Here is a 23,744-nt window from a genome sequence, read left to right as displayed (position 1 = left end):
ACCTCCAAATCGATCCCGCTCCTCGGTGTAACACTCATTCCTTTGTTGATAAACGCAAATCCGACCATCGCTCCTGGTGAGACAAAACAGCGACTTGTCAGTGAAGAGCACTTTTTGCCAGTCCTGTCTGGTCCAGCGACGGTGGGTTTGTACCCATATGCGACGTTGTTGCCGGTAATGTCTGGTGAGGACCTTCCTTACAACAGGCCTACAGGCCCTCAGTCCAGCCTCTCTCAGCCTATTGCGGACAGTCTGAGCACTGATGGAGGGATTGTGCGTTCCTGGTGTAACTCGGGCAGTTGTTGCCATCATGTACCTGTCCCATGTTACATGTGGTCTGCCACTGCGAGGACGATCAGCTGTCAGTCCTGTCTCTCTGTTGCGCTGTCTTAGGCGTCTCACAGTACGGACATTGCAATTTATTTCCCTGGCCACATATGAAGTCCTCATGCCTCCTTGCAGCATGCCTAAGGCCCTGGGCATCTTTCTTTGTGTTTTTCCAGAGTCAGTAGAAAGGCCTCTTTAGTGTCCTAAGTTTTCATAACTGTGACATTAATTGCCTACCGTCAGTAAGCTGTTAGTGTCTTAACGACCGTTCTACAGGTGCATGTTCATTAATTGTTTATGGTTGATTTGAACAAGCATGGGTAAGTGTTTATACCCTTTACAATTGTTAGATTTGTTGCTTTCCAATCATCATTGGCTCATTGGTGAAATTAGCATTTTGACTATCTTTAAATAATTAAAAAATCTTTAGTAATGCAATTGCAGACAGAAGTTGACAAACAGCACCATAGCACGAATGTTGCTGAGTAAATTCTGCGTCAAACACAAGATCACAATTTATTTTATTAAACCGAAGCCCCGCCTTAGTGATGTCACTGACTACGTCATTACCTTTTTACTCCTGAGACCAAAACCCTGCTTCCATAGCTATACAAACACAGAGTTTCAGTGTTTATCTAAAAGCCCCCCTCCCCAAAGCTGATTTATTGTGGAATGTCTGAGTAGTCTCTTATCTTCCACACTCCCCTGTAGAGTTCTGTCTCAGTCACACATTATAAGAGAGAGAAAGCGCACACAACTGTGGAACAATTTTAAATCTATAAAGAATATATATTTTGTTAATCTGTAGTCTAGGACCCTATAAAGGTAAGAAGGGAGGGGTCTTATAACCCCTCTTCTATTAATATAACATGAGCATAATCAATTATTCTAATACATCAAACATTTGTAAAGTCCCAAATCATGACCCCTAGGTGAATCTGGACACATGAAGATCTGGGAAGTTATTTTTACGAATTATCTTTGAAAGGCAGGGTTCTGAAAATGGGATGTTTCTTTTTTTGCTGAGTTTGTGTGTGTGTCTCTCACACGCACTCTGACATTGCTCGTCCTAATGTTTATATATTTCTTAATTCCATTCTTTTACTTTTAGAGCTGTGTATATTTTTGTGAATTGTTAGATATTAATGCACTGCTGTACCTAGGAACACAAACCTTTCACTACACCCGCAATAACATCTGGTAAATATGTGTATGTGACCAATAACATTTTGATTTGTGTGTTTTATTTGTCTATCTTGTGGGTTGTGAAGTATGCTTCGTGTTGGTGTGTGGGTGTGAATATGTCGGCTATAACACACGACTTAAAAAGAGCAGTCTCTCAGAAGCTCACACACATTGTCTGCCTTTGTCCTCGAGTGCTCCACTTACTGAGCCGGAGTGTAACCAAGCGTCTTTCTACCTCTGTGTGTTGGTCCCTGTCCTTACTGCTCTGCCAGTCCACTTTCATTTATCTTCTCTGTTTAAACAAGAAATTCTCCCCAAGGATGGCCTTGGGTTTTTGTTCTGCCGTGACTACAGCACAATGGCGTGAGCAGTCCCCCCTCATCTAGCAGTACGTCTCCTCTGCATCTCTCACTCTCTCGTTCTCTCTCTCGTTCTTGTGCTGTCTCTTGTTCTCACTCTCTCCTTACTGGAAGTCACAGCGAATACTGCTAAGTGTGGAAGGAGAGAACATCTCTCATGTTCCTTCCATTTCTCTCCTTGTTATTACTCTCCTTTCTGATGCCTCTCACTCTCCTCTCTCGCTCTCTCTCTCTCGCTCTCTTGCTCTCTAGGTGTTCATTTCATCATATGCCACTTCTACTTTCTTGGCTTAGTCAAATTCTGACCGTAAATGCATATTACAGGCAGGCGTCATGCTATGAGTCATATTATTCTACATGGTATTTATGGTCATTGCATGGTAGCTGCCATGTGTTGTTGCCTAACAAGTACTATTTAGTGCTCTATGGATGTTGTACCATTTTAGTACCCTGTAACATGAATGAAACAGAAGGTGGATTTGACTAGAACAGAAAATCATGATGAAGAGCCATTGAGATGAATCAGGTATAAACACAGACAGTTTTCTGCCCTTCCACATTGTTTTAACTCAGACAAGGCTTGATAACAACTGGCTTTTCTTAGGGAAATCAGGAGAATCCAGTGAAGTGTGTGTGTGTGTGTGTGTGTGTGTGATGGCTAAATAAAAATGTTGACTTGTTCTGTGCTGATGTGATTTCAGGCTTGATTAACAAGACAGATCCCATTTACCAACGGCATGTAAGACGTGCATCACCTGCTCCTCCACCTAAATGCATTTTTTTTTTTTTACTGCAAACATAATCATACTTGATTATCATACTTGTTTTGGAACTCTAGCTTGGAGGCCTTGTTAGCATTGCAATCAACAACGAATGATGCTAGCTTTAAGAGAATGAGAGCTGGGCCAGCTAGTCTTCTATAATGAGAACTGGGCCAGCTAGTCTTCTATAATGAGAACTGGGCCAGCTAGTCTTCTATAATGAGAACTGGGCCAGCTAACCTGCTATAATGAGAACTGGGCCAGCTAGTCTTCTATAATGAGAACTGGGCCAGCTAGTCTTCTATAATGAGAACTGGGCCAGCTAGTCTTCTATAATGAGAACTGGGCCAGCTATCCTGCTATAATGAGAGTCCGGCCTTAACTAAAGTCATTACTGATAGGCACCTCTTGTTAAAAGGAAAGCCCCCAGAAATCAATAGCCCATTTCAGAAAGCTCTGGCTCCAAACCACATTATCATCATGCTGGACCCTTCCCAATGCTAGTTGGTAAAGTGGCCTTGTATACTTGAGGGGAGTTGTCTAATAGATATTCATTATCTTTTGACAGCCCATCGTCAACATGTAGGGTCTTACTGGCATCCTAATGCAGCCGAGATGTAGCCTTTCTGTACTTTCTTAGTTATTTAATTGAACCTCTTATTTAACCAGGCAAGTCAGTTAAGAACAAATTCTTATTTACAATGACGGCCTACCCATCAAACCCGGACGACGCTGGGCCAATTGTGCGCCGCCCTATGGGAGTCCCAATCACGTCCGGATGTGATGGAGCCTGGAACACAGCAACAAGGCCTGCTTTAAAGGTGATGCACACATCACTGTGACTAAACAAGCAATGTGTAGGGAATCATTGTACCATCTAATCCACTTTGAAATATATTTTCAATAACCAAAAATATAGTATTTTCAGCTGTTTGAAGCTGGTGTACAAAACCCAAAGTAAAAGGTGGAGAAACTTGAACTTAAGCTTGTTAAACTTTCAATGAGAATGACAGATCTAGAACTCTCTGTCAATTTGGTCGACAAAAAGTTAACACTACAGTAACAAGACTGATTGTGTTAGAGCCAGACAGAGCCAGACAGGGGGGGGACTGTTGGAGCCAGACAGAGCAGCGGGGGGGGCTGTTGGAGCCAGACAGAGGGGGGGGACGACGACTGTTGGAGCCAGACAGAGGGGGACTGTTGGAGCCAGACAGAGCGGGGGGGACTGTTGGAGCCAGACAGAGCAGCGGGGGGTACATGTGCCTGAAGTGATAAACATTTGTGGTGTGCTCTCACTACCTGCTGACCATTGTGTAATTATTCAAATGACCAACATTAAAATGTGAAACCTTGTAACTTCTTTTGAATGATAAAAATAAGCCACTGACCGGAAACAATCATCTCAGGAACAGTCATAGGAATTTACTGTAGCAGTTTGTAAATGAAAAAAGTCAATCCCCTGCAGATTTATTCGTTGCTGCGTCACTCTAGATTTGTTGCGTGGCTGAACTGCACCCTGTTGTTGGGTCCAGCTGGGTAGTAAATGCTGCTACCTTCACCCAACAGTGTTCTGCACCACAGGTGTGGAGGGCTGCATTTCACTGGGGCGGAAAATGGGTCAGTCAGGAGCTGAGCAGAATCCATTTGTGGTACTGTATGAAGCTGGAGGGAGCTAACTTATTCTCTCTCACCCATTTCCTGTAGACGAGGAGAGACGGGCACTCTCTCACACCTCAACTGCAACTTTGCATCTTATAAAGGGGTGAATATATCACTCCATTAATTAGGTCGTCACAGCTAGAGGGACCCGAGGGCTCAGCCGTAAGGTTTTGGGAGCGTTTCTACCCGATGCGCCCTGGTATCCATGGAGAAGTTATTTAGCGAAGGCCCCTTGGAGCATAATGCATTAAACATGGGTCTCCTTTCATCTCTGTCCCTACTTTAACCCTGCCTAATCACTCTGGGACCAACTCAAAGCTTTCCCCATCCACTGAGAGACTCCTCCACAACAGACTTGGTCAGAGTGGAGATGTCAAGTGGACTCATTTGTTTACATTTCGTGTTCAAAAGGCAACTCTTTGACGTATAAATGCAATTCACGGAACAATAAGTGGTTTATTTTGACGTGATGTCATGTCCTCTTTATGCGTTGCGTTTCTATATTAGAAGGGAGGCGTAGGCATACAGTTTTTTACTTATTAGAATGTATATCAGCAGTGTTTTCTGTCAGTACATGGAAAAAGTAGCCAGCCAGAGAGTTCCAGTCTGGGGGGGGCATACCCCCCAGGTATTTTTGTTTTGCAGAACAAGCTCTATTTTGGTGGCCCCTGGTACATTCTGTCTATATTCCATCTGAAATACACAGCTAAATGATTGAATACGGTAATGACTTTACCTCCCAGATTGGTCAAATTAGTTGTTGTATTAAGCAGAGACGCATGACTTAACAATGAACATTTCTTAAAATGGATGAATTCAGCGTGCTAGTAGTTTTGGATTTTGCCATAGGGTGGATTTTGCCATAGGGTGGATTTTGCCATAGGGTGGATTTTGCCATAGGGTGTCTGCAAATGTTTGCAGTTTTATATGATAACTGATGATCAATGGGCCACACCCCGGGCAGTAATTCGACCATGCTAGTTAGTCTAGCGGCCAGCATTTCGATATTGCGCCTATTTTTCAATGTTTCTTGTGTGAAATTGGTCCGTGGGTCTAGAAAAGGGGGGTGGCCCGCGGGAATGTTTTTAACATTAAGTAGGTCTTGAGGTTAGTCATATTTAGTTTTACTGCAACATGAATTGTCACAATGATGTTTGTTCTTCAAGTAATGTATTTGATTGGCTCTGCTGCTTTGGACACTTTTAGGGTAAGGAAACCAATGTAATTTTGTATTTTGGGTGAACTATCCCTTTAACAGGTATGTCAAACTCGTTCCACGGAGAGTCGGGTGTCTGCCGGTTTTTGCTCCTCCCTTGAGCTTGATTGATGAATTAAGGTCACTAATTTAGTAAGGAACTCCTCACAGCTGGTTGTCTAGGGCTTAATTGAAAGCAAAAAGCAACAACCTGCAGACACAAGGCCCTCCATGGAATGAGTTTGACACCCCTGCTTTAACAGTTTGGCCTGTCAATCAATCACTGTGGGTGGGATTGTCAAGGGAGGGGGCAGGATGTTTGAGTCAGTTCATAGGGTTTCAGACCTGTCAATCAATCTCGGTGGGTAGGACTTTGAGGGAAAGCGGTAGATTAGTCATCTTGTCAGAAACGAGTGTAGTCTACTCTTTTAATTTAGTTTTATTGTGGAAAAAACAAGAGAAAAAATGATGTCATGTGAACATGGATTCCCTGTTGAGAAACAATATAGAATTGCAGGAAAATGGGTTTAAAATAACATGTTAAGGGGAGGACACCCAGACTCCCCGCCAGTTTGTGCACCCCCACTTTTATACAAAGTCAGGTGCTTATGAAAAGACCTACAAGTGTGATTTGAAGAATGTGAAGCAGGTGTTTAACATGTGCTTTGATACACAGAAAGCCGCAGTTGACGACTCGATTGTGGACACTAATCAAATCAGTAGGCCTATATCAATATTTTGAATAACACCATACCAAGTACCATGACATTAGCTTTTATAACCTTCAATCTGTTTTATTAGATCATATTTATCATATATATTTATTGTTCCTGCAGTGAGGATTCAACATCTTCACCGAATGTTTTCATCATTTATCTGCAGTAGTAGCCTACCAGTATTCAAATTAGAGAGCTGGTTTACTTGTCCCGATTCGATACCATGGAATTATAAATATCAAAGTATGGTTTATAAATGGCAAAGGGATCTAGAAGATTGACTTTATTCAATCAGTTCGACACCTTTTATAAACTGTTCAATACTTGCTGTTTGGTCGTCAATCCAAGCACAGTAAGTAGTCTATGGGCCGGGACTCTATGGCTGGCTATAGTAGGCCTATGGAACACGCAAAAGAAAATAAATGAATATGCCACAAAACAATAATTAAGTGGATTTGAACTCATCGTTACCACTTCCATTAATGTACATTGGAAGTGTAAATTCACTCACAGGAGACGTTGAAGAGTACCTCGCTACCTCCATGAAAATAAATGTGACTGTAGCCAACCAGAGTGCACAAAGATCACACGGGTACCGAGTGGTGGGACAGACAGCAGACTGACATTCCAGCAGTGTCCCTGTCATCTCTGGCTTTGTGACTGACAGGCGCCTGTCCTATAAATAGATCACTAGAAGATTCATGTCGTTCATTCGAGTGAGAGAAGGCTCTACTGACTTTTCTGACTAGCGAATTTAAACTCTTTAAATGAAAAGAAGCCTAGTTAATTAATGAAGTGGAAAAAGTAGCCGGCTGACAAAGCAGTTTATCGGCTATTTCTCCGATGGTCGGAGCTTATGGAAAACTCTTATCAGGTGACGGAGTTGCTGCTGAAGTTGAGTCTTTAGGAATGAAGTTCTAGCAGGGTGCATGTCATTACTGGAGAGAGAAGCTTCTCTCCTCAACCCATAGAGCTTTTCTTTCACTTTCTAGTCTCTTGTGTTCTCACGGTCTTTCTCTTCCCCCAGTGTCTCACTCACTCACTCACTCACTCACTCACTCACTCACTCACTCACTCACTCACTCACTCACTCACTCACTCACTCACTCACTCACTCACTCACTCACTCACTCACTCACTCACTCACTCACTCACTCACTCACTCACTCACTCACTCACTCACTCACTCACTCTCTAATGATGTCTATGAATCTCTTCATCCAGAGGAGAGGAGTGAGTGTGTGTGGAGGGGGCTCAGGACTCTCTGAATAGAATCTAGGCCAGACACTGTCGCCAAACCTAAGACTTAATTTAACTCCTGCAGTGTGTAGAAATCCCATGCCATGGTGCTTAGAGCTGCTGCTGCCACGCGGCCCAAGTGTAAATGAAGTTTTAAGTGAGAATGGCTTGCGTCATCTTTAAAGTCAACATAGCTCAGGAAGATCTAAGCAATAGTCAAACCATTATAAGCCATTTTCACACCAAAAATGATCTATTTTCTTTGGAGAGTCTTCATGCGCCAGGTATCCTTTCAACATCAGACATGTCTCTTCTTTACTCAGCAGCCCCTGAGAAATAATGGATGTGCACGCTGAGTGTTTGTGTGAGATAGGTGGAGGGCGACCTGGCAACTGACTAGGTTTTGTATGGAGAACTGAAGGCAGACTAATGAATACTGAACACTATGCTCCCAAATTCATGAAACGTCACAACCTCAACTATTCCATTATTAATAATCCTGAACTCTGCCGTCCTTTTGTCTGGTCTTGCCGGTTTATACTTGATACTTAACGGTCTTTCTCTCCTCATCTCTTGTCCTTAATCTGCTCTGAGGACAGCGGAAGGCAATATGGTGGATCCCTCTTTTTTTTTTTACATTGGGTGCAGATGAAGGAAAGGAGATATGAGGAAGCTTCTTTAAACTTTTGACACCCATTGGTCCAGTGTTTGTTGCACAGGAAAAAACAATGCAAACTGATTCACACCCCCCCATTGCTTAATGCAGAATAATCACCCCCACCACCACCAAAACACTATGGGCTAGCCTAACGCTAGCCGCAAATGTGATTGTCATGCTGTCTCTGTCATGAGCTCTTTAGGTAAACTATCTATTCATCAGGGTGCCACCCGCCAGGCAGCCCAGGCTATTTCTAGTGGGACGAGGAGGCTAGCCCCTGGGTACCTGACGTTGGAAATAGATTAGCTTGAATCTTGTCTGTCTCTCTGATCACTTAATGTGGCCATTTTTCTTTCTCTCTGTGTGCTTGCCGATTTCTCCATCTTTGTTTCTAAAATAGGCCGCGTCTTGCTTCACTTTGTCCCCCCTCCCTCTCTGCATTGCTCTCCCTTCTCTTTATAGGACTCTCTCCTTTTCTATCTTTGTCCTTCCAGCTATGTAGCTCAGCTCTGTCTGCCGCCGCGCTGCCGCCGCCGCCGTCTGCCGCCGCGCCGTCTGCCGCCGCGCCCCGTCTGCCGCCGCGCCCCGTCTGCCGCCACAACTCGGTGAAACATAAGATATTACAGTTCTTAACTTCATTGGGACAAGGGGAAGTATTTTCACGTCCGGATGAAAAGCGGGCCCAAAGTAAACCGCCTGTTTCTCAGGCCCAGAAGCTAGGATATGTATATAATTGGTAGATTTAGATAAACATTCTAAAGTTTCTAAAACGTTAAAATGATGTCTGTGAGTATAACAGAACTTATTTGGCAGGTGAAACCCTGAGGACAAACCATCCAGAAAAGAAAATTGGGGTCACTGTTTTCAATTAGTTTTCTATGGGGAACTATATTTATGAGGAACCTGGTTGCAGTTCCTATGGCTTCCACTAGATGTCAACAGTCTTTAGAAATTGGTTGATGTTTTTCTTTTGAGAAATGAAGAAGTAGGGCTGTTATTTGAGTGTCAAGCCAAGTGGACTCTTCTGTTTAGTGCACGTGACCAGGAGTTCGTTCCACGTTTTTATCCGCTATTGAACACAGTATATTCCGTCTATTTTATCGACTATTTACGTTTTAGGATATCTAAGGTTGGATTAGGAACATTGTTTGGACCAAGTTTACAGGTAACTTATTAGATACTTTGTAGTCATGTTGGGCGAGTTGGAACCGGTGTATTTCTGAATCAAACGCACCAAATAAATGGACATAAAAAGGAGGGGATATAAATAAGTACCATTTGTGATGTTTCTGGGACCCTTTGGAGTGCCAACAGAAGAAGATCTTCAAAGGTAAGGCATTTTCTATATCGCTATTTCTGACTTTTGTGTCGCACCTGCCTGGTTGAAATATGTTTTTCATTTGTTGTATGCGGGCGCTGTCGTCAGATAATCGCATGGTTTGCTTTCGCCGTAAAGCCTTTTTGAAATCTGACATGGTGGCTGGATTAACAACAAGTTAAGCTTTATTTTGATGTATTACACTTGTGATTTTATGAAAGTTAAATAATTATAGTAATTAGAATTTTGCGCTAGCGTCCCACTGATCCGAAAGAAGTTCATGTACCATTGGTAGGATAATCATAATCGTAGGTTTTATTTTCCAATGATTGCATGTTAGCTAGTAGAATTGATGGCAGTGGGCGTTTACTCTCTCGCCTACGGATTCTCAGAAGGCAGCCTGATCTGCGTCCTTTCCCTCTGTCTTTTCTTCACCCAAATGACTGGGATCTGGGCCTGTTCCCGGGAGAGCAGTATATCTTTCTCGTCTTACTCTTTTAAAGAAAAAGATTATTCCAGTTCGTGGTGTGTAATCCCAGTTCTGATGTCCAGAAGTAATTTTTGGTCATAAGAGACGGTAGCAGCAACATTATGTACAAAATAAGTTACAAACAACGCAAAAAAACTAACAAAATAGCACAACAGCAACTAATTGCAACTGATATCGAAATGATATCACACAGTGTATCAAGAATGAAGTGTCTCTGAAAACAAGACAGTAATTATTCAGTGGCGTCCTGGGTACTCATGCTCAGGCATGAACTTTAAAAACAGGTGATGTCACTGCTTTGTGATGCTAGTGCCTCAACTGACCATGTTTTCATGTGTAATCACTGTTTCATTATGTAACCTCTCTCCCTGTCCCCCAGGCGTGCCCCTCTCCACCCAGTGGGGTCCCCAGGGTTACTTCTATGCCATCCAGATCGCCCAGTACGGCCTGAGCCACTACAGCAAGAACCTGACGGAGCGGCCACCCCATGTGGAGCTGTACGACGCGGCTGAGGAAAAGGACAACCGCGCGGCCTCACCCAGCGGGCCCTGGACGGTCCCCAAGGGCTGCAGCCTCACACGGCTCCACGACAAGGGCCGTGCCACCGCTGTGCGCCAGTTCAGTGCCCCAGGTAGGAGGGCAGCAGCACATGTATTTCTGCCGTACGGGGAGGTAGATGGAAATAGAAACACACAAGAATATTATTCTATCTTTGTGGTGGACAGAATGCAGTGGTTGAAAATGAGGCTGGAATGTTCTGCTCTATTCAGTTCTGTCCTCACCTCAATCTCTGTAGAGCTTTCTTAGACCTTGATCATTATAACATCATCAACCTCTCCTTGATCGCTCTTTTGTCTTTCTCTTTCTCGCTCTCACCTTTGTCTGGCCATTTTTCTTCTCTGCTCCATCTTTTTTGAAGGCTATTCCTCTCTCTACTCATCTTTCTTAGTCCCCATAGAATTGCGCAGGTTAATGTTTTTTTCCTCATGAATCTTGCTATTGAGGCAGCTCTGCACAGCCACAAAGTCATTATTTGAACCTTAACCCACTGCTAACCCAATTTTGACTTTTCAGCTGGCCAATCTAAAGGGAAGTTGCTCAGTTCTGCCTCCAGGACAAGACTCGTGACGTCAACCTACTAGAATGAACTCCCACAATCCCTCTCGCTCGCTTGCTCTCTCTCTCCCTCTCTCTCTCGCTCTCTCTCTTCCCCCCCCTTGGGTATCTGACAAGCGGATCAATGAGTTTCATTTGATTGGAAGCTTGTGGCCTACATATCCCATACAGAGCAGATTGTGGTCACTACTGTATGTCTCAGTCGTCAATGGCAGAGAGGCGCCTGGATTCTGGGCGCTGATGCCCGTTCTTTTGTTGATCATCCTGTAATGCAGTTTTCCCCCTGCAGCAGATCGAACCCCATTAACATTAGCAGGGCCATTCTATAAGGAGACAGTGGGGTAATTGTTGTCACTAGCTAAGCTCCATATGGCTAGAGCTGTGGTCTATGAATGTGTGAGTGCTTGTGTGTTTCGATAGGCCTAAATAAGTGTGTGTGTGTTTTTGAGAGACTAAACAAGTCTGTGTGAGAGCACAATTGAGAACTTGGGTTTGTATTTGTGTGTGTGTTGTCATGAACCGACTCAAAGTGCGTAACAAAAAAGGAGACAACGTCGAGATAAGGAATAACAAAATATATTTATTTAACTAAAGTAAACTAAATATAATTAACAATGGTGTGTGTAGTCAGTAATCAGTAGTGTGAGTGGTTCCGTGCATAAATGTGATAATGAGGGGTGTTGAAAGGTGCCAACGCAAACAATCAAAAACTGCCACACTACTGATTACAAAATCTGTGTCTGCATGGAGAGAGTCTCCCCAATGAATGGGGAAGAGGTGCATTTATCCTATTTCACTGACGACCCTCCCGGCTCCGCCCACCGACATCCTATTAAGGAATAAAAGAGCAAAGTGAAATAAATCGGCAGACCGAGTGGGAGGGTCGTCAGTGTGTCACAATACCTGCATTTTAATTTGGATACCAGATTTAGTATCACAATGCTCGATACCAAAACGATACCACAGCAAAAACAGAAGGCATATTAGCCAAAGCCACAGAATTGCACTTGATCCAGACAGATGAACTCAGGTATTGCTCTGTTCAATTGCCGGGCATCTTTTGAGTTAAATACATTTGAAATGTTTTACGTCAGACTTCTTCAGATACAGCCAAGTATGAACCAGTTAAACAATCTAACTACATAACAACATCATGGTAATACCTTTTTTGAATGCTAAATCTCTATTGAAAAACTGGGTAAATCAAGATATAGCCTAGGCCTATGCACAATACAGGTGAATGCATATTCAATAGGAGTGTGTGCATGCGTTGAGTTATTCAGCTTGTTTTGGCTGATTTCATGGGGTACAGATGACAATCTGTTTCCCTTCCATGTGACACGTATGTTACTGTACTGATGAACAACATTTGCATAGAAGTAGCTTCTTTTATAACATTGCCACTGTCTCTTTAACTAGTAATGAAGTCGTTCACGAACCAAGAGGGGTCCGGCCTGTCGGAGCCCTCAATTCTCTGAGGCAATAAATCTTTGACAGAGAGAGAGACATGAGGGAAACCGATAAAGTGAATTAATTATGTTTTTGGTGGAAAGTTGGCCTACAAAGCTGGGAGCTACCGGTATCTTCTTGCATTGTAAAGTATTTTAGCCTGTATGGACATTGTTTTGCGAACAGTAATTAACAGTTTCAACTTTTCTACATGCCGTGTCACATTATTCAAATGTTAACTTCTGTGCAGCATGAGTGAGGAGCTAAAATAATGCAGCCCAGACTCCCAGTGAAGGCTAACAGTGAGTATGTGGAGCTAACATGATGCACCCCAGACTCTCAGTGAAGGCTAACAGTGAGTATGTGGAGCTAACATGATGCACCCCAGACTCCCAGTGAAGGCTAACAGTGAGTATGTGGAGCAGGGATGCACCCAGCTAACATGATGCACCCAGTGCAGGCTAACAGTGAGTATGTGGAGCTAACAGACTCCCAGTGAAGGCTAACAGTGAGTATGTGGAGCTAACATGATGCACCCCAGACTCCCAGTGCAGGCTAACAGTGAGTATGTGCAGCTAACATGATGCACCCCAGACTCTCAGTGAAGGCTAACAGTGAGTATGTGGAGCTAACATGATGCACCCCAGACTCCCAGTGCAGGCTAACAGTGAGTATGTGGAGCTAACATGATGCAGCCCAGACTCCCAGTGCAGGCTAACAGTGAGTATGTGGAGCTAACATGATGCACCCCAGACTCCCAGTGCAGGCTAACAGTGAGTATGTGGAGCTAACATGATGCACCCCAGACTCCCAGTGCAGGCTAACAGTGAGTATGTGGAGCTAACATGATGACTCCCAGTGCAGGCTAACATGATGCAGCCCAGACTCCCAGTGCAGGCTAACAGTGAGTATGTGCAGCTAACATGATGCAGCCCAGACTCCCAGTGCAGGCTAACAGTGAGTATGTGGAGCTAACATGATGCACTCCCAGTGCAGGCTAACAGTCCCTAACAGTGCAGGACTCCCAGTGCAGGCTAACAGTGAGTATGTGGAGCTAACATGATGCAGCCCAGACTCCCAGTGCAGGCTAACAGTGAGTATGTGGAGCTAACATGATGCAGCCCAGACTCCCAGTGCAGGCTAACAGTGAGTATGTGGAGCTAACATGATGCAGCCCAGACTCCCAGTGCAGGCTAACAGTGAGTATGTGCAGCTAACATGATGCAGCCCAGACTCCCAGTGCAGGCTAACAGTGAGTATGTGCAGCTAACATGATGCAGCCCAGACTCCCAGTGCAGGCTAACAGTGAGTATGTGGAGCTAACATGATGCAGCCCAGACTCCCAGTGCAGGCTAACAGTGAGTATGTGGAGCTAACATGATGCACCCCAGACTCCCAGACTCATGATGCCAGACTCCCAGTGCAGGCTAACAGTGAGTATGTGCAGCTAACATGATGCAGCCCAGACTCCCAGTGCAGGCTAACAGTGAGTATGTGGAGCTAACATGATGCACCCCAGACTCCCAGTGCAGGCTAACAGTGAGTATGTGGAGCTAACATGATCTTCTGCTCTTCAAATTAAATTATTAACACACCCATAGTATAAAACAGCCTTTATTCTTGATGTCTTTGCTTGTTTAGTACATGGCCTCGCATGTGAATCCTTAAGGAGCTGGTGGGACTAAAGCTTAAAGTGTGAACGATGCTGAATGGGTGTAGACAAAAAGAGCTCTCCAGGAGGTGTACCAAAACATTCAAGACATTTTGTCAAAAGTGAGGTTACACGTTTATCAATTTTCAAAACAGAATTACTTTCCCATTGTTCTGTAGTGTATGATAATACCATTTTGTAGCTCTGAGTCTCTACTTTTATCCAATGTAATATATATATATATATATATATAGATCTCTCTCTCTGTGCAGAATACTTATTGACGAAATTACAACTTTTGATTTTTATTAATTTGTAAATATTTCTAAAAACATAATTCCACTGACATTATGGGGTGCTGTGTGTAGATCCGTGACACACATTCTCAATTGAATCCATTTTAAAATCAGTCTAACTCAACATAATGTGGAAAAAGTCCAGGTGTGTGAATGAAGGCAATGTATGGATTAGTGCACCTGTGCTGCAGACAACCTAGCATAGTATCTCTCTCACCCCCGGTGATCAGCAGCATCAGACAACCTATAGCATAGTGTCTCTCTCACCCCGGTGATCAGCAGCATCAGACAACCTAGCATAGTGTCTCTCTCACCCCCGTGATCAGATCAGCAACCTATCAGACAAGCATCAGACAACCTAGCATAGTGTCTCTCTCACCCCCGGTGATCAGCAGCATCAGACAACCTAGCATAGTGTCTCTCTCAACCACGGTGATGAGCAGCAGCATCAGAGAGGAGATGGGATCTCGTCTGTATTCCCAGCCCATCATTTATTGATGGCAGAGTAATCACAGGGCCACAGTACAAATCCACTTACTCTCTGGGTTGCCTTAAGTAATGGATTTATGAGTGCATTAAAGAGCTGTAGAAACCTGGGGCCCTGCCTGCCAGCCTGACTGTCTCTCGGTCTGTGCCTGCCTGACTGTCTCTTGGTCTGTGCCTCTCTGTTGGTCTGTGCCTGTCTCTGTCTTACTCTTGTTTTCTCTGACTGAGGGAGCCATCACTCTGCCTCTCCTTTTATCTCTTTCTTGTGTGTGCACACTCTCTCTTTCTGAAAGTTTAACAGTGCCTCCTCCTCTGAGTGTTTTCAGAGTGCTGTGGGGTGCAGACTTAGTAGGAGGGAGGGAGCCAGGCTTAGCCGCTGACAAGGGGCCTGAACAGTTTGGGATAAGTTCAGAAGATGATCTCTGTTTGGAAGGAAGTGGGTGTGTCTCTACATATACAGTACCAGTCAAAAGTTTGGACACCTACTTATTCCAGGGTTTTTATTTTTTACTATTTTCTACATTGTAGAGTAATTGTGAAGACATCAGAACTATGAAATAACACATATGGAGTCATGTAGTAACCAAAAAAAGTGTTAAAACAAATCTAAATCTATTTTATATTTGAGATTCTTCAAAGCAGCCACCCTTTGCTGTGATGACAGCTTTGCACACTCTTGTGTGCAAAACCCTTAAATGAGTAGGTGTGTCCAAACTTTTGACTGGTACTGTACGTGTGTGTGTGTGTGAGGGATTCAACATTTCCTAGTAGTATTGTCAAACTGTGTGTTCCATGCTGGGCTGCTGCCTAAGGAAGTGTTGCAGTGCGAGATGTGGACTGAATCCAGACAATAAAACGGAGTTCAACAATATTCAAAAAATGTATTGAACTTATCAGTAGGGAACCAACTAAATGTATAAAAGTATGCATTCATTTGCCCAAGTTTATCATGAAATGAACAGAGTGATTCTTATTTCCTGCAACTTTCTGATGAGGCAAGGAGAATTCCTCCGTCTCAATGCTGTATGGACGGTGTGCGCCGCTATCACTGTGTAGCCGTTAGCTATGATGCTAATAAAAAATCTCCCGATAGATGGAAAGGCCGTCTCAAAAACATTCTGAATTAAATGTTAACTACAAAGTAGCCTCTGTTTACCTGACAGAATCATTTTTATTTACATCAATCCAGTGGGTATTAGTATTGTAAACTACCCACGTGTGACAATGCAAATGTGTGCTACAAAAACCTAGCTAAACAGCCTCTTGCTAGGTGCACACTGGAATTAAAGGGTGACTACACACTCACATTTAAAACATTTTCCCAGACCTCAAAAGTGGTCTTCTGATGTGGTTTAGTATGGTTGTTGACTTAGAATATCCCATTTTTAGATTGTTTTAATAAGTGTGATTTTTGAGAGCGAAAAACCTGAAAAACAATTAAGTGAAAAACAGAACCAATTACTGAATTTAGATTTTTTTTTTTTTTTTTTTACATATTTCTTTTAGGGGTGTAATTAGGATATGGGCCAAGCAGCACCTTGGTCTATTTTCATTCTCTCCCCACTATGTCTCTCTTTCTCTCCCTACTATCTCTCTTCTCCTGTTCTCTTCCTTCTCTTCCCCCTCACTCTCTTCCCCCCAAGTCACTTTCTCACATACATACTAACCAGGATCCCATAGGGGGGACTTTCTCTCAGAACCCATACATCTGTTGGAGGGGGGGGACGACTTTCTCTCAGAACCCATACATCTGTTGGAGGGGGGGGGGCTTCTCAACGTTCTATTACAATGCAAGCCTACAGAAAGCTGTCCTTAGAATGACACGCTAGCTCTTTATGATGCCGCATGTTTAAGACAAACTGTCTTGGGTGTGATGGGCCTTTTTCTAAATGCAGCGCTTTGTTACAAAATAAATCCAACGTAACAATCTCCCTCACCCTGTTCTTAACCTTGAGAACAAACCCAAATACACACATTCTCATTAGTTCAGAGAACGATGGACCCTAGTGACTACCAGCACTGTGAAGAACTGTGAAACCATTAAACCCACCATGTTGTTTCTCCCTCCTGTCACTACAGAGAACTCTGAAGGTGTCTCCCTCCCCCTGGGCAACTCCAAGGACTTTATCATCTCCTTCGACCTCAAGTTCACCTCCAACGGAAGCGTGTCTGTGGTGCTGGAGACCACGGAGAAGGGCGCGCCCTTCATCATCCACTATGTCACCTCCGCTCAGCTCATCGCCTTCAGCGGCCGCGACATCACCTACGGCATCGGGCCCCGTGCCGCCTGGTCCACGGTCACCCGGGACCTGCTGACAGACCTGAGGAAGGGCGTGGGCCTGTCCAACACCAAGGCCGTCAAGGCCACCAAGGTTAGCACCTTCAGTTTTAATTGTGTTAGAGCAGGGCTCTCCAATCCCCAGTTGATTCAGTTTGTCAACCAGCTAATTATTAGAATCGGCTGCAGTAGATTAGGGGTGTAGTGAAAAATCCTACAGGAGGGTGGTTCTCCAGGAACAGGGTTGTCGTGAAAAACCTACAGGAGGGTGGCTCTATAGGAACAGGGTTGGAGTTAAAACCTACAGCAGGGTAACTCTCCAGGAACAGGGTTGGCGTTAACCTACAGGAGGGTAGATCTCCAGGAACAGGGTTGGAGTTAACCTACAGGAGGGTAGATCTCCAGGAACAGGGTTGGAGTTAAAACCTACAGCAGGGTAACTCTCCAGGAACAGGGTTGGAGTTAAAACCTACAGGAGGGTAGATCTCCAGGAACAGGGTTGGCGTTAAAACCTACAGGAGGTAGATCTCCAGGAACAGGGTTGGAGTTAACCTACAGGAGGGTAGATCTCCAGGAACAGGGTTGGAGTTAAAACCTACAGCAGGGTAACTCTCCAGGAACAGGGTTGGAGTTAAAACCTACAGGAGGGTAGATCTCCAGGAACAGGGTTGGCGTTAAAACCTACAGGAGGGTAGATTTCCAGGAACAGGGTTGGAGTTAAAACCTACAGGAGGGTAGATCTCCAGGAACAGGGTTGGCGTTAACCTACAGGAGGGTAGATCTCCAGGAACAGGGTTGGAGTTAACCTACAGGAGGGTAACTCTCCAGGAACAGGGTTGGAGTTAAAACCTACAGGAGGGTAGATCTCCAGGAACAGGGTTGGCGTTAACCTAGGAGGGTACAGGAACAGGGTTGGAGTTAAAACCTACAGGAGGGTAGATCTCCAGGAACAGGGTTGGCGTTAAAACCTACAGGAGGGTAGATCTCCAGGAACAGGGTTGGAGTTAACCTACAGGAGGGTAACTCTCCAGGAACAGGGTTGGAGTTAACCTACAGGAGGGTAACTCTAAGGGAACAGGAACAGGGTTGGAGTTAAAACCTACAGCAGGGTAACTCTCCAGGAACAGGGTTGGAGTTAAAACCTACAGGAGGGTAGATCTCCAGGAACAGGGTTGGAGTTAACCTACAGGAGGGTAGATCTCCAGGAACAGGGTTGGAGTTAACCTACAGGAGGGTAGATCTCCAGGAACAGGGTTGGAGTTAAAACCTACAGGAGGGTAACTCTCCAGGAACAGGGTTGGAGTTAAAACCTACAGGAGGGTAGATCTCCAGGAACAGGGTTGGCGTTAACCTACAGGAGGGTAGATTTCCAGGAACAGGGTTGGAGTTAAAACCTACAGGAGGGTAGATCTCCAGGAACAGGGTTGGCGTTAACCTACAGGAGGGTAGATCTCCAGGAACAGGGTTGGAGTTAACCTACAGGAGGGTAACTCTCCAGGAACAGGGTTGGAGTTAACCTACAGGAGGGTAACTCTCCAGGAACAGGGTTGGAGTTAACCTACAGGAGGGTAACTCTAAGGGAACAGGGTTGGAGTTAAAACCTACAGCAGGGTAGATCTCCAGGAACAGGGTTGGAGTTAAAACCTACAGCAGGATAGATCTCCAGGAACAGGGTTGGAGTTAACCTACAGCAGGGTAGATCTCCAGGAACAGGGTTGGAGTTAAAACCTACAGGAGGGTAGATCTCCAGGAACAGGGTTGGAGTTAAAACCTACAGGAGGGTAGATCTCCAGGAACAGGGTTGGAGTTAAAACCTACAGGAGGGTAGATCTCCAGGAACAGGGTTGGAGTTAAAACCTACAGGAGGGTAGATCTCCAGGAACAGGGTTGGAGTTAAAACCTACAGGAGGGTAGATCTCCAGGAACAGGGTTGGAGTTAAAACCTACAGGAGGGTAGATCTCCAGGAACAGGGTTGGCGTTAACCTACAGGAGGGTAGATCTCCAGGAACAGGGTTGGAGTTAACCTACAGGAGGGTAGATCTCCAGGAACAGGGTTGGAGTTAACCTACAGGAGTGTAGATCTCCAGGAACAGGGTTGGAGTTAACCTACAGGAGGGTGGATCTCCAGGAACAGGGTTGGAGTTAACCTACAGCAGGGTAGATCTCCAGGAACAGGGTTGGAGTTAACCTACAGGAGGGTAACTCTCCAGGAACAGGGTTGGAGTTAACCTACAGGAGGGTAACTCTAAGGGAACAGGGTTGGAGTTAACCTACAGCAGGGTAGATCTCCAGGAACAGGGTTGGATTTAACCTACAGCAGGGTAGGTCTCCAGGAACAGGGTTGGAGTTAAAACCTACAGCAGGGTAGATCTCCAGGAAGAGGGTTGGAGTTAAAACCTACAGCAGGGTAACTCTCCAGGAACAGGGTTGGAGTTAAAACCTACAGCAGGGTAGATCTCCAGGAACAGGGTTGGAGTTAACCTACAGGAGGGTAGATCTCCAGGAACAGGGTTGGAGTTAAAACCTACAGGAGGGTAGATCTCCAGGAACAGGGTTGGAGTTAACCTACAGCAGGGTAGATCTCCAGGAACAGGGTTGGAGTTAACCTACAGCAGGGTAGATCTCCAGGAACAGGGTTGGATTTAACCTACAGCAGGGTAGGTCTCCAGGAACAGGGTTGGAGTTAAAACCTACAGCAGGGTAGGTCTCCAGGAACAGGGTTGGAGTTAAAACCTACAGCAGGGTAGATCTCCAGGAACAGGGTTGGAGTTAACCTACAGCAGGGTAGATCTCCAGGAACAGGGTTGGAGTTAAAACCTACAGGAGGGTAGATCTCCAGGAACAGGGTTGGAGATAAAACCTACAGGAGGGTAGATCTCCAGGAACATTTTTAAATGTTAGTTACCAAATCAGCATATAACCCATAAGATTCTAAAGTACCAGAAATGTAGAAGTTGTGTGAATCTTGGTAGGAAGAGTTAATGTTCCTATCATGTTAAACATGGCTTCAGTGAAACCAACCCTCCCCCTGTTTCCAGGTGATGCCGCGGCGGGTTGTGCGACTGATAGTCCGTGGGCGCGGTGCCATCGACAACGTCACCATCTCCACCACGGCGCACACGGCTGCTTTCTTCGCCGCCAGTGACTGGCTGCTGCGCAACCAGGACGAGCGTGGCGGATGGCCCATCATGGTCACACGCAAGCTGGGCGAGGGCTTCCGCCCGCTGGAGCCTGGCTGGTACTCCGCCATGGCGCAGGGCCAGGCCATGTCGACTCTGGTCCGCGCCTACCTGCTCACCAAGGACCAGACGTCCTGAACGCTGCGCTGCGTGCCACCGGCCCCTACAAGCTGCACTCTGAACAGCACGGCGTCAAGGCTGTCTTCATGAACAAGTACGACTGGTACGAGTACCCCACTACACCAGGCTCCTTCGTGCTCAACGGCTTCATATACTCGCTGCTCGGTCTCCACGATCTGGCCGAGACGGCGGGCGAGAAACTAGGCCGGGAGTCTGGCCTGTTGTTCTCCAGGGGCATGGAGTCCCTCAAGGCCATGCTGCCACTGTATGACACGGGCTCGGGCAGCATCTACGACCTGCGGCACTACATGCTGGGCACAGCCCCCAACCTGGCACGCTGGGACTACCACACCACGCACATCAACCAGCTGCAGCTGCTGGCGTCCATCGATAACGCGCCCATCTTCCGGGATGTGGTGAAGCGCTGGAAGAGCTACCTGAAGGGGGCGGGCCAAACACAACTAGGAGCCGGTCCTGGAGGGGGGGCGGGCCAAGCACAACTAGGAGCCGGTCCTGGACCAGGAACTCTATGGGGAGGTGTGGGAGGAAAGCGGGTGGAATGTGTGTGTGCACATCTCTGTGTGTGTGTAGCCTACGTAGCTACGTGTGCACATCTGTGTGTGTGTAGCCTACGTAGCTACGTGTGCACATCTGTGTGTGTGTAGCCTACATAGCTACGTGTGTGTGCACATCTCACTCTGTGTGTGTAGCCTACGTAGCTACGTGTGTGTACACATCTCTGTGTGTACACATCTCTGTGTGTGTAGCCTACGAAGCTACGTGTGTGTAGCCTACGAAGCTACGTGTGTGTAGCCTACGTAGCTGTGTGTGTAGCCTACGTAGCTACGTGTGTGTGTAGCCTACGTAGCTACGTGTGTAGCCTACGTAGCTACGTGTGTGTGTGTGTAGCCTACGTAGCTACGTGTGTGTGTAGCCTACGTAGCTACGTGTGTGTGTGTGTAGCCTACGTAGCTACGTGTGTGTGTGTGTGTAGCCTACGTAGCTACGTGTGTGTGATCTGGTTACAGAGAAGGTGAAAGGTGTGTTCAGTCTAAAAGCGCTAAATGTTTGCGGTGCCGTTCGTCCCGGGTCTTATTTTTGCCACTGTAATTGCAGCTGTGGTCTATTCCGAGCTAGCTGTTGTAATTATGTGCAAACGTAGCTTCAGGGAGTGTGTCTGTGTGTATGGGAGAAAAAGGGTGCCCCCCCCATTTGTCTCTTCACTCATCAGGATGCTACAGAAGAAGAACGTCTTGAGTGGGTTGATTGAATAGCTTTGTTCCAACACTTCATTCCTTCACTAGTCTCCCTCTAATGCTCACCTGTGTTTTGGGATGGCTGAAGAACTAGCTGACTGAAACCATACTGTAAATACTCGATGGAGTATGATATGAGTCTAATTTATAAAGACTCTTTTTGGAGGAGAGTCTTTATAAATTCTGAATGTTGGATCAGGTTTTCCCCCGACCGACCAGTTTCCCAACAACATTGATAATAGTTGTTTTGAACGTACCAAATGTTATTTGTTGTTCTATGAAAGTAAAGAGTCCACCGATTGGTGTTCAGAGTAGAAAGATAAGGAGCTACTATTGTCATTCACTAACAATAGCTCCCATGGATTATCATGAGTAACCCCAGATTTAGAATCCGTTTATTCTAACCCAATCCCAACCTAAAACATCAGTGCCCAATAAATAGATCTGACTTGCGATCAGCTTTTAGGGGCAGCAACATCTCACCCCCTCCAGAAAACATCACATTCCCATAGGCCTCATAACCACCTCACCGCAATCTCATTTTGGGGGGCGAAGATTGAACCCTGCGGAGCCCCGTAGTCCTAATCTGTTCAGGGGCGGTGTCCGTGTAGCTGCTCTCAGGTCAGTTTGATTGCTCTGGGACACGGGTTGTATTTCAGCCCAGCAATGGGAGGCAGCATCCCTGATCCCCGGCCACAACTAGCTCCCATTACAGCTCCCTGGGGTCGGCCCATCATCCTTCACATACTGGAGCCAGAGGCATTCGCTATAGTCGTTACATTACATCCTATCTTTTCCCATTGCCAGGAAATGGCCGCCCTCCCCTCAGTCTGAGACTGGAGCTCTGTTCATGTCCATTATAAATCCATCTTGAATTCTTCCTTAGTGATTTCACTCATTTTAATTTCACCATGGGTTGATTTTCGTGAACCCTCTCCAGTTGTGAGTGTCTGATCAGCAAATGAAATGTAGATGAATGTAATTTCTCATTGAATATTGTTATTGTTTCAGTAACACTAACATCATATCCTATTTCACATTCATTGTCAGAAATACTGGCTACTACACTACATTTGAATTACTCTATCAATCATCTGGAAATTATATCAATCATTTGCTAATCAATACACTACAATTCTGGAAACGCGTGTGTGTGTCTGCGTGTGTGTGTCTGCGTGTGTGTGTCTGCGTGTGTGTGTCTGCGTGTGTGTGTCTGCGTGTGTGTGTCTGCGTGTGTGTGTCTGCGTGTGTGTGTCTGCGTGTGTGTGTCTGCGTGTGTGTGTCTGCGTGTGTGTGTCTGCGTGTGTGTGTCTGCGTGTGTGTGTCTGCGCGTGTGTGTGTCTGCGCGTGTGTGTCTGCGCGTGTGTGTGTCTGCGCGTGTGTGTCTGCGCGTGTGTGTGTCTGCGCGTGTGTGTCTGCGCGTGTGTGTGTCGCGCGTGTGTGTGTCTGCGCGTGTGTGTGTCTGCGCGTGTGTGTGTCTGCGCGTGTGTGTCTGCGCGTGTGTGTCTGCGCGTGCGCGTGTGTGTCTGCGCGCGTGTGTGTCTGCGCGTGTGTGTCTGCGCGTGTGTGTCTGCGCGTGTGTGTCTGCGCGTGTGTGTGTCTGCGCGTGTGTGTCTGCGCGTGTGTGTCTGCGCGTGTGTGTCGCGCGTGTGTGTCTGCGCGTGTGTGTCTGCGCGCGTGTGTGTCTGCGCGTGTGTGTGTGTGTGTCTGCGCGTGTGTGTGTCTGCGCGTGTGTGTGTGTGCGCGTGTGTGTCTGCGCGTGTGTGTGTCTGCGCGCGTGTGTGTGTGTCTGCGCGCGTGTGTGTCTGCGCGCGTGTGTGTCTGCGCGTGTGTGTCGTGTGTGTCTGCGCGTGTGTGTCTGCGCGTGTGTGTGTCTGCGCGTGTGTGTCTGCGCGTGTGTGTGTGTGTCTGCGCGTGTGTGTGTCTGCGCGTGTGTGTGTGTGTGTGTCTGCGCGTGTGTGTGTCTCTGTGTGTCTGCGCGTGTGTGTGTCTGTGTGTGTGTGTC

At 46.0% G+C, this 23,744-nt stretch overlaps 1 protein-coding gene across 1 annotated transcript in view; it reads left to right on the top strand.

Moving 5' to 3' along the window:
* Nucleotides 1-21,124, top strand: part of LOC112264250 (D-glucuronyl C5-epimerase B-like) — an 82,637-nt gene extending 61,513 nt beyond the window's left edge. Inside the window, 5 exon segments of the mRNA XM_042316888.1 lie at nt 10,287-10,538; nt 16,985-17,277; nt 20,223-20,490; nt 20,493-20,928; nt 20,930-21,124. Of these exon segments, the coding sequence (XP_042172822.1) occupies nt 10,287-10,538; nt 16,985-17,277; nt 20,223-20,490; nt 20,493-20,928; nt 20,930-20,948 (1,268 nt within the window). The 3' untranslated portion in view covers nt 20,949-21,124.
* Nucleotides 21,125-23,744: the final 2,620 nt, after the last annotated feature.

The sequence above is a fragment of the Oncorhynchus tshawytscha genome, unplaced genomic scaffold (genome assembly GCF_018296145.1).
Source record: "Oncorhynchus tshawytscha isolate Ot180627B unplaced genomic scaffold, Otsh_v2.0 Un_contig_13882_pilon_pilon, whole genome shotgun sequence".
Taxonomy (NCBI): Eukaryota; Metazoa; Chordata; class Actinopteri; order Salmoniformes; family Salmonidae; genus Oncorhynchus; species Oncorhynchus tshawytscha.
Note: the sequence above shows the minus strand (reverse complement) of the source record. Positions and strands in the feature narration are given on the sequence as shown.